At 38.7% G+C, this 11560-nt stretch overlaps 1 protein-coding gene across 1 annotated transcript in view; it reads right to left on the reverse strand.

The window, feature by feature from the left end:
* Positions 1 to 1832: 1832 nt before the first annotated feature.
* The window catches only part of LOC132849085 (phospholipid phosphatase 3-like), a 12433-nt gene continuing 2705 nt past the window's right edge, over positions 1833 to 11560 (reverse strand). Inside the window, exons 2-6 of the mRNA XM_060875281.1 lie at positions 8296 to 8453; positions 5880 to 6160; positions 5288 to 5345; positions 4981 to 5157; positions 1833 to 4373 (exon numbers count right to left, since the gene is read on the reverse strand). Coding sequence (XP_060731264.1) covers positions 4254 to 4373; positions 4981 to 5157; positions 5288 to 5345; positions 5880 to 6160; positions 8296 to 8453 — 794 coding nt within the window. The 3' untranslated portion in view covers positions 1833 to 4253. The remainder of the gene's footprint in view (positions 4374 to 4980; positions 5158 to 5287; positions 5346 to 5879; positions 6161 to 8295; positions 8454 to 11560) is intronic.

The raw sequence follows: 11560 nt of genomic DNA on the forward strand, positions 1-11560 counted from the left end.
ACTTTTCCATGTCAGTGTTTTGTCTGCTTGTTTCTCAGTAATGCAAATCAAGCTGTAGCATCTGTAGGAAATTTAACAAGCATGAGTATTAAAGGGGAAAAACAAAACTAAATGAAGAGCAGGCTGACTGAAGAGCTGAGTACAAAAATTTCTCACAAACAGTGATTCATAGATGCACAAGATAAACATTTTGTTATGTCTTTGAACTCTGAGGAAGTCCAAAAAACTAAAGAAACAGAGTGTGAAAGAATGCAGGGTTGATTCTCGAGCCCCCATGTCCAGTGTTTGGGGGTTAGTGGGGGGTTGGTTTGTTGAGGAGGGGGGTATATTAAGGATGGTTGGATGTATGAGAAAGTGAGATGTGAGTTTGCCACATGAAGGGCATTCCATGGTCTGGGGCCAGTTAAAATACCACACGAGTAAAAAGCACTTCGAATCAGACTGCGATTTTCCGGAGAAAACCACTTCCTTTTAGAATTCCTGTCTACTGCATCAAACAAGTGACCAAAATGGCCCAAAAAAGAACTGTTTTTCTCCGGTGGGTGTCTGAAGTGCATAATGAGAATGATTTGTAGGTCTAGAGCTCTACTTTAAGAAAAAATACCAATACCAAAGTCTAAGTCACCCTTCACTTTATTAGGAACACCTACACCTTTACACCTGCACGTTCCTGCAATTATCATTGCATTTTCTGACTGCTGTACAGTTGTTTATGTCAGATGTGCTGGTTAGAAACTGTTTATCTACTGGGAATTTCACACAAAACCATTTTTTATACAAAAAAGACAAACAAAAAACATCCAAATCGTTCCTTATTCCTTAGGAGAAACTGCACTGTTGAAGCGAGAGATAGAGAGAGAGAGAGAGATAGAGAGAGAGAGAGAGAGAGAGAGAGAGAGAGAGATAGATAGATAATAGAGATAGATAGAGAGAGAGAGAGAGAGAGAGAGAGAGAGAGAGAGAGAGAGAGAGAGAGAGAGAGAGAGAGAGAGAGAGATATCAGTGAAACATGGCTTGATTTGGTTTGAACTGGCAGGAAGGATGTAGTAAAATCAAACCCTCTTTACAACCGTGGCGAGCAGGAAAGCATAACAAATGCCCTACAAGAGCAGATGATCAATTCACTCTAAGAATTTGATGCTCCAGTGGACGCAGTTTCACATAATCTGGACAGATTTAAATAAGACCAGACATCCTTCTTCTAATATTTAACTGTTTAGGATTAGGATTAGGATTTTTATCCTTTTGTTACTATTTTGTTTCTTTGCTATTTAGATATTACTGGAAGAATTCTATGGAGTGTTTTCAAAAAATGTCAAAAATACAAAAACAATTTAAAAACACTAGCATAAGTGCACCAAACTTCTTTACATAAAATGCCTCAAAAATAATATAATGATTATGAGTACTGAGTCCAAAGGCAAAGGAAAACCACAAGGATTGATAACCTTGGACAAACTTATGATTATACTTCAACGTTATGATTATACAGAAGTGTTTGTGTGGGTTTAATTAAAAAAAAAATGTAAAAAGTTTGTACCACAAAAGCAGTGGCTTCAGGAGCAGTACAGTCTGGATTGTACAACCTTCTGGCACTTATGACCGAGTTGTCATATAATATTTTTAAATTCTGTCAAAAAACTTGACATGAGACACTGTTTCTACATGGACAAGACACAAAAGAAGAGCAGAGATCTAAAAAATACCTTTATACTAAAAAAGTACAGTGATAGTGTGTTTTGTTCAGTATTTAAACATTTAATATTTAATGTTTAACAGTAAATTAATTAGTTTAAAAATCAGATTTTTACTTAATGCATTTTTATTCAAGTGGTATCACAACATGTTTCCACAGTCTTTTTGATTACATAAAAATATATTTCATTTAAAATGATTTAATGATTTATTTTCATTTAAAAAAAAAAAGAAAAAAAAAGTATTGTAGGTTCCCAGCCACAAAAGTTTCACTGAGACACATTTATAGTGGTCTCTTACACTTATGGATTTATATACATCATTCAGTACATACATGGAGTAAAAGAATACTGGCTTTAAAGGAAAATAATACAGGAAGTGTGTTTCTTTGTTTCGGGATTCATCTTAAACCAGCAGATTGAAACCCTGCTCATGTGACACGTCACACACCTCAGTGGCAGACGAACACTGTTAAAGTAATAATACACTCAGAAACAGAGGCACTGGTGGTGATGGTGTTGGGGCAGATATGGCAAATATGGTGGTGGTGGTGGTGGCAGTTATTGCAGATGTTGTGGTGGTGGATATGGTTATAGTGATGGTGGATAAGGTCGTGGCAGTGATGGAGATAAACACCCAGTATGAAAGAGATCTGAACCCAAGCCCTTGATATTCATATTCATTACCAAAGCTCTGAAAAGCAGCTGGTATGCTTCACATGATGTGCTTCAGACAATAAGCTAATACAAAGTCGGCCTAATCCTATCTGATACCAAAATAATCCTGGTCAGTATCAGTCTGATGAATCCATCCAGTACCATTACCTAATCTCACTGAAAGCCCTGAACCGCAAATTATTTTCTAACTTAATAGCTCATTATATTTATGCTCATTTATGCAGCTGAGCAGTTGAAGGTTAAGGGTCTTGCTCAAGGGCCCGGAAGTGGAATCTTGGTGGTCCTGAAATTTGAACTCATGACCTTCTGAACAGAAGGTCAACGTCTTAACCACTACCCTTAATTTGTTTCATCTTGGCCCAATGTCTCAAGAGCAAACAATGCAAATAATTGCAATCTTAGGAACCCCATTCTAAAACTGGCTAACACTGTGTGTTCGTTTAGGAGATGCTTTTCTGTTCATGACTGATGTAATAAGTGATTATTTAAGTTATTGTATCCTTCCTGTCAGTCAGACAATTGTGTTCACTCACAGAACAACTGCTTACTGAGTGTTTTTTTTTCCTTCTCCACACCATTCTCTAGTGTGGGGTCGAGAGATAGTTATCTGTAAAAATTCCAGCAGATCAGCAGTTTCTGAAAGATGAACCAGTTTGTCTGGCAATAACAATATACCACATTGAATTCACTTTTACCCCAAGTTTGATCTAAAGAAGCGTTTGACTCACACTTACATGAATTTACACATCTAAAGCCCTATTCGGACGGGATTAGTTTTACATGGGGACGTGGAGTAATGCAATTTTACCTCAGGACGTCTGTAATATTAATTGGCCAATTTGCACGGGACAAGACATCTCAGTAAAACTAGCAGAAGTGGGAGGGGTAACTCGCTTTACGCACCACAGTAACCACAGTTGCTTCCTGTTATCACGTGCGCAAACAGACAACATGGCGCCTCCATGCTTGCAAAACGCGCCAAAAACTACTTTCAAACAGGAAATGACGGAATTTTACTGTACATATTTGCAGCGGGTCTATTCGGACGGGGTTAGTATTACCTGAGGTAATTTTTCCGGACCTTTTTACAGAAGGTAAAAGTCGCTGTAATCTTTACTGACATTGTCCGTAATGATTACAGGGATGGCACATTTGGACGGGACTAAAATCACCGAGAAGCTCTGGTAATAATTACTTTACCCCCACGTCCCCGCGTAAAACTAATCCCGTCCGAATAGGGCTTAAGATGCTGCCTCATGGTCCCTTGATTAAATATGGGCTTTCTTATAAATTGTCCAGTCAGTATATCTTGAAATAATTAAATAATAACAATAGCTTTAACAAATATCAAGATACGTCACGATATCTACATAACGTCTCGATTATTTTCAACAACATGCGGTTCAGGGCTTATAAGTACCAGATCAAGGTATTTTCTAATTTACTGAACATTCAAGTGTAGTTAGACATGAGGTTTGAATAGTGTGCTACATTCACAAATCTTATTCACAGTCCACCATGTAGCGAGTCGATAAAAATAATATCCTTCCCCTGGGCTAGGAATTTGTTTCAGGTTAAATAACCATGTCTTCTCAGAAATAGCTTTTCCTTTCGGTTTGAGTTTCCATTCAAGATTGAAGAGATAAACAAGTAGCTCCTTCTTCTTAGTGTTGCAGCTCTGGAATGGTTTCTCAGCTTTAACAGTTAGCGTTTACATTTTTTTTTAACATGCAGCCGATTTTTGGCACGTTAATATTCACATGTGGTTTACATCAGTCCAGTGTAGGCCAGTGTGCTGGGGAGTGAAGCCACCTCTAGCTCAGTGACCAGTCCAGTCCGTGTGGACTCCCGGACACCTCTGCATATCCCCGGCTGTTAGAGTCATGCTAAAGTGAGGTGGTTGTTTCGTTCCACGGTGGGGAGAAGCTCTTTCTTTATAGGGGTTGGTGGAAGTGAAGAGCCTCTGTCCTTTGACCTGAAGAGGTCAGACACATAGAAAGCCTGGGAGAAAAAAAAAATAAAGAACACATTTTTATTATTATAGCTACACAGAGGAAGAGAAAAGATTTACAGCTAATGCTGGACCAAAGCTTTACATTCTCTCTGTGGCGGTCATGAAAGAGCTTCCGCTGCCTGAAGACCAACATAGAGAGAATGAAGATGAGCTTCTTGACGCAGAATGTTCGAACCCATAACCATGTGACACATACTACTAGAGCTTGGACTGTTCTAAACAACACTGATTCTTCAAGCAAAATTTTTTACACAAAATATAAACATGATAATTTCACACATCTGCACTTTAAAGAATCAAGTAAAAATAACTACATCTTTTTGACCAATTTTCTTTAGTATTTTTGTATCTTCATATTTTTTACAATACTCTAGCTTTTATTTTTTAAATAATAATAATAATAATAATAATAATAATAATAATAATAACAGCAAGAAGAAGAAGAAGAAGAAGAAGAAATGTTTCTGTTGTTATTGAGGTTAAGTTTAAGATTAGATTTAAGTATTAGTTCTTAATTACTAATTTTTGCCAAAAGAAAGTCTTCACAACATTAATAAGTAAGACTGTTTTGAGAACGTGAGTGTGTGTCCTTACAACGCAGTAGGCCACCAGGGCTCCTTGCACAAAACCAGCCAGCACATCAGTGGGATGGTGCTTGTGGTCAGAAACTCGCGATAAACCAGTGTAGAAGGCCATCATGAGGAGCGTGAACTGCACCAGAGGTCGTAGCAGCCTCGCTCCTTCCCAGGTAAACCTCGACTGCAGGTAGAGCTACACAAACGGACATTGGAATGGAGTTAGTACACACAACAACAAGACCACCACCACCACATTTTCTAAAGTTAAAAGTTTTTTGTTTTCTGTTAACATAACTGTAACAATTCAAATTTGTGATACTTACAGCTAAATAAAGCATGGTGTACATGGAGAAAGAGGCATGGCCTGAGAAAAAGGACTTCCTGTGGGGGGGAGGAGAGAGAGAGAGAGCTTTGTCAAGACCGAAATATGGATGAACAGAAAAGGCGTATTGTGGACATATATAGTATAGTAGGGCGTATAGTAGTCAGCATGTAAAGAGACAGAGACAAACATGGTACAATATCTATTTTGTCTCTCTGAGAGAGCATTAGATCTAATAATGCTAACAGCTGCACTTTTGCACATCCATCAGTTTGCTTAAAGGCATTAGCCTAGATAATACAGCTAATACAGCTCAACATGCTAATATCCTTATGTAATTGCAAATACAGTGACAAGACATGCTGGTTACTAGAAAGACAATAATGCAGCATGTTTACATTTACAGTTATGTGCTTTTTGCTGGAGTCAAAATTGCAAAAAGAAAAGAAAGACAGGTTTTGTTAGACAAACCTGGATATACTGTAAACTCTGATACAAATTCAGCATAGATTTATCGGGTGTAATTTATTGTGTTAATTTTAATATACCTAACTGAAAAGTGAACCAAATATACGAGAAGCACATGAACATACCTGGCCTCTTGAACCCTGCTGTCGTCTCCGGTGCACAGGTACTCGGTGATGTATCCCATCGAGCAGTTAATCCTGGAGAAATCCGGCTTGCACACATCCAGAAAGTGAGGACGTAGACGACCCACTGACACCTTGGCAATGTCGGTGAAGGACTGGCTGATGGCACAGCCGAAGAGGAAAACCCCGACCTGTTTGTAGAGGGCTGAGAGGTAGGGGTTCCTCACGAACGCGTTGGAACCCTCATGGAGGAAGTGGATCCGATAGCTCTCACCTATCGTGATCTACATGTGGGGGAATGTCAAAGTGAAGGGGGTAAAAGGGTTACATTTCATGTTTAACTGCTCAGTGAACCTATAGGCTATGTACAATTTCAATACTCCAGGACCTGCTGGAGAATTTTTGGTCACAGAAATTAAATATGCACCGGCAAAGTCCATAAAAGGAAATGCTTACAGAATGGAAAGCCTAAATGACTACTCAACTGCACAGAGAAAATGAAGAACTATTTAAAATGTAAAGCTAGCAAGAAATCCAGTCACGGAAAACTTGTACAATCACAGAAATAATTCAGAACTGAACTGAGGTATAACCGAGATTACATCCTTTGGGAAAACAATTATCTATTATACTGTGATACGTGTGAATTTATAGCCTTCATTTATTTCGGTGTAGGCAAATGGAAATAAATGATTAATTTTATACTTGACAGCATCATTTAAATATTAAAATGCAGTAACTCCTTTGAAGCTTTACATTCAACAGTGTTATTTTGTGTACATTTACACACACTCAGGAGCACGTCATTCATTCATCTTCTACCGCTTATCCAAACTACCTCGGGTCACAGGGAGCCTGTGCCTATCTCAGGTGTCATCGGACATCAAGGCAGGATACACCCTGGACGGAGTGCCAACCCATCGCAAGGCACACACACACTCATTCTCTCACACACTCACACACTAGGGACAATTTTCCAGAGATGCCAATCAACCTACCATGCATGTCTTTGGACCAGGGGAGGAAACCGGAGTACCTGGAGGAAACCCCCGAGGCACGGGGAGAACATGCAAACTCCACACACACAAGGAGGAGGCGGGAATCGAACCCCCAACCCTGGAGGTGTGAGGCGAACGTGCTAACCACTAAGCCACCGCTCAGGAGCACGTGTTGAATACAAATGTTTTTCCCCCCCCATTTTAAATTTTTGCTTGTACATATTCAAGATTTCAGGCAGAATCCATTCGTATCCAGCCTGATAAAGTGAAGCTTAATAAATGAGGCCTAATGTAAAAAGGCACTTTGTACAAAATATTCAGCATTTAAACATTCTGTATTTAAACTGAGGTAAAATAAAGGGAAGAAATCTGGCAGAAACACACTGCTTGAGCGGACTTAATAAAAACAGCAAAACAGGCAAAACAAACGGTAGAAACCGCACTTTTTCCTCAGCTGTAATTATTAAAACAATAAAACCGACAGCGAACATCTTTTTGACCCTATTCCTGAGCTGTAATTATGCTGTGTGTTTTGCTAACATTAATCTCCATAAGTATATCTGGAATTTTAGACATTTGTGTTACCAAAGATGAAAACATCATTTTCTTCACTTATATATATAATTCAAACCATATGTCTTAGCTCGGCTCGTCTCTCCCTCCCCCCCGGTTGAGTCTCTGCTAAGCTGAGAAGCCTGTGCGAGGGAGAATAGGGGGATGTGGCTGGTTTTAATAAAGAGAATCGCTGAGCTAGCTGCTGAATCTCACGCTGATGGTATGCTGTTTGGTTTCCAGTCTGACGTCTGGGGCCTCTCAGAGTACTAGCGCTGGTCTGGGATCAGTTTCTTTTTGACGAAGGCTGTAACACAATCCTCCATCAGACCTATTCCAAGGAAACACCTGGACTATACGAGCCTGGCTCTGTGCCGTCTGGAAATTCCTGAGACAAGTCAACTTACCGTCCACCGCAATGCACTCACTCTGTTCTAGGAAATGAAAATGTCTTTTCAGAAAAACAGGACAGTTTCGAGAAAGAAGAATCCAAAAAAAAAACAAAAAAAAAACAAAACACTGAGGGACTGCTGAAGGTTTCTATCTATCTATCTATCTATCTATCTATCTATCTATCTATCTCTGTTGTTATTATTTAGTGTATTTAAGGATGTTTTCTATCTTAAGCAGCATTCAACAACATTCCTGAGACCTTTAGGGTAAAGTACCTTTGTTTATCACTCAATATTCAGATCACCAACTTCCTCAGGGTTCATTAACATTTAATTAAAATTAATTTGGTTCAGCTGTAAGTTGCTATGAATAAAACAAATGCTCCGAATGAGTACATTTACTTTACAGAAATGTGGACTGGTGGATACAAAGCCTATCCTGGTATGGGAACCCTCCCTCACACCCAATAAACGTACCGAGAGGATGACGATGAGCGTGCCCACAGCTGATAAAACCCCATCACTGATGGTCTCTCCATCTTTGGCTGGGTAGTTTATAGAGTCATCGCCACAGTAGAAGCCACGGTGGTACGGCCGCACGGCGCTGGATTCGATGATCAGGAACGGCAGACCAGCTAATGAAACAGAGGAGATAATTGCTAAGTTAATTACCTGGAGATAATTTACCTGAGGTTTACCATATCTGCTAGGTTATATATGAAAATACACACTTACTGGCCAATTTACAAATTAAAATTCAATTCAAATAAACCGCAGACGATCGAACACAATAGGTTTCAAAAATAAAGTCAAACTTATAATAGAGTAAAAAATGAAATTTTAGAAGTAAAATAAAAATAAATGAATTCATACAAAATTTTCATTAACTGACTCTATACTTATTTACTATAGAATATTGTGGAGGAAACAAACATTGGGTAAGCAGTAGCCCTGTGAGTGGAGACACCTTGTTAAAGAAACAGGTTAAAAAATAATATGTTCAGATTGACAAGAAGGGTCCATGCTCAGTGTTATACAGTGTTAACATAGAGTTTCTAATAATATATGCACACACAGAAATCCAGAAAGTAGTTCTCATTTTTATTAATTTCATTAAGTTTGAACTTATTATAAACCCTCCCTTTTTAGTGTCTTACTCTAACCCCTGTTCCCACAGCTGGTTTTCTATCAGCACTGCACCGGTCTACAGAGTCATTAGTGTGGGAAACGATCGCAGGAGCGTTAAATAGTCTCCGAGTGTTTACGGCAGGCTGCGTTTATTGTGAAATTGAACACTCTTTCGAAATCACGAGCAGATCGTAAATCAGCTGGTCTGAAGCTATAAAAGTTAAACATGCTGATGGGAACTTTGATAAGGATCCAAAGTAGATAACTGAGAAAACCAAACAATACAAAAAAAAACCCCACTAAACATCCCTTTTTTTCTCTCTATCAGCCACGTTGCCTGTCTTCAGGCTTAAAAACAAATTTGTAATCAGCAGCTTCTCAAAGCTATTGCATAACCCTTACAAAAATTAGTTCTTATAAACAAACGAACAAATAAACTGACCAAAAAAAGACATTCCATGTAAACAGTGTTGAATTATTTTATGTACAAAACATAGCTTATGTTTAGGACAAATTTCACTAATTTTTAGCTTAAAAATCAGTGACGTTTAGGTTTCTACACACGTGTGAAATACTTCAGTAAATACCAGGCGCTGGTTCACATTGAGACTAAATCGCACCACCCTGGCACAGCTTTACCTGCACACAGATGGATATAATTCTGAATGCTGCTTGAAATAAACATGGGTTACATTACTCTGGACTCAGATCTTAGCTTTTCTCTCTGTGTGAATGGAGTCCAAATGAGAAACCTGAGGTAAATTAAACTGCATTCTTTGCAAGAATTCTGCATTACATCCACACGCAAGTTTTTATCCCTGTACGATGAAGTCGTCACGAGGCGTACCTACGTTACTACTGGTTACCATGGTAATAATGCTTATCAGTGGGTGGAGCAACTCGTTTTACGGTTTTCTTGCGGCTAAAAATAAAATAAAATGTGTGTGTGTGTGTGTGTGTGTGTGTGTGTGTGTGTGTGTGTGAGTCTTGCGATGTACCCCATTCACAATAAATTCAAAAATTGTCCAAAACTTGTTTATTGATGATGGTGAGCCCCCATGTGCCTGGTTGATGTTGTATAAAGAACGTGATATGGTCTGAGGAAGTTATGTTGCGTATAAAAGCTTTCAGGTGAGACAGATATCCGGTCGTTGTCAGCTGGAGGTTATTAATAATCAGTGTGAGTGTATTTCCTCTGATGAGCATACTTGACCAGGTTTAGTAATAGTAATCTGCTTCAGCTGTGTGGTGTGAACTCAAGCATACTCAGCACAGCAGCCTACAAAGCTGATTAGCAGTGTTTAAACCTGTGGGGAAACATGTGCAGCCTTTAAAAAAAGCCACACACAGCTCATGGTGGACTCAATAAAATAAATACATGCAGCCATTTTGAAGTTTCTACAGCAAGAACATCCGGTGGAATGGAAATGGGCTTCAATGAGCGTAAATGAATGATTTTAATCTCGGAAAGTCTGATTTAAAATGAGTCAGAAGTAAACATGACTATGTATAAGATAACCTTACAGATAATTTTAGTGATTGCTTGGGGCATCTCCTAGAGCAGAAATGGGTTTGATATCACCATTTACTCAGTACAAACATCTGTGAAAAAAAAAAATCTATTGTTTACTTTTCTATGCCCCTATTATTCTAGGGAAAAGCAGCAATAATTATGAAACAGTCTACTTTGATCTGAGCTTCATATTAACACCACTGTAGAGTGAGACATAACAAAGACGTTTAATGATCAACGTGGACACGATAAAAACAGGAGGAAATTTTTGGACCTCGTAGTCTTGTGATATGAGAAAACTTCAGCCAACTTGACCAACTTAATATCTAGATTTCTTTCATAGCTGCATGTTTTTTAATGAATAAAATCAGAAAATGAATGAAATTAAATGAAATTATGTTTAAATAAAGGGATAAAAAAGAAACAATTTTCAACAAATATAAAATGATTTGATGATTAAAAAAGAACTGCCTCATCTGTTTGTCCTGCTGTGTGTGTGTGTGTCTGCGGACGAGTGTAATTACCCCAGCATTTCCGCCATGTGGTTACTCCTCTCTGACCACATCAGCGGCTGAAACACGGTCTACTTATAATCAGGTAATCACTGAGGGCAGCTAAAAGCCACCGAGGCCACAACATGGCTAGCCAACAAAACAAACATGTAATAAACAAAGAACACATGCAATCTGTATCATCTTCCCTATAACTCTGCTAATCACGACAGGGTTTCCTAGAGAATCTCAACTCACCTCCCTGTGCTTCATCAGTTAACTAACTTCCTGGCTGTTAAGAGATAAGATAAAGAGTGAACGCATCCAAAAGTAAAGGATGCTGAAATTAGCTGCAAACTAACAGCATCTGCTTACTGAATCCAGAGCACAAACATTTAACACCAAATTCCAGTTAGCATGCGGGAAACTGGCCGCAGGAATGTGTCGGAAATATAAAAACCTACAAAAACAACAAAATGTCAAGTCCCACCTTTTCCTTCCTCCTCTACCTTTAAATCACATTCTCTGTCCTGGGTTTGAACCTAAAACAACAGCTCTATAAGCAGCTCACGGACCCGAATGTGAGGAATTCTTCTTCTTAGCAGAAATC

Source organism: Tachysurus vachellii, chromosome 7 (assembly GCF_030014155.1).
Source record: "Tachysurus vachellii isolate PV-2020 chromosome 7, HZAU_Pvac_v1, whole genome shotgun sequence".
In the NCBI taxonomy this organism is placed as follows: domain Eukaryota; kingdom Metazoa; phylum Chordata; class Actinopteri; order Siluriformes; family Bagridae; genus Tachysurus; species Tachysurus vachellii.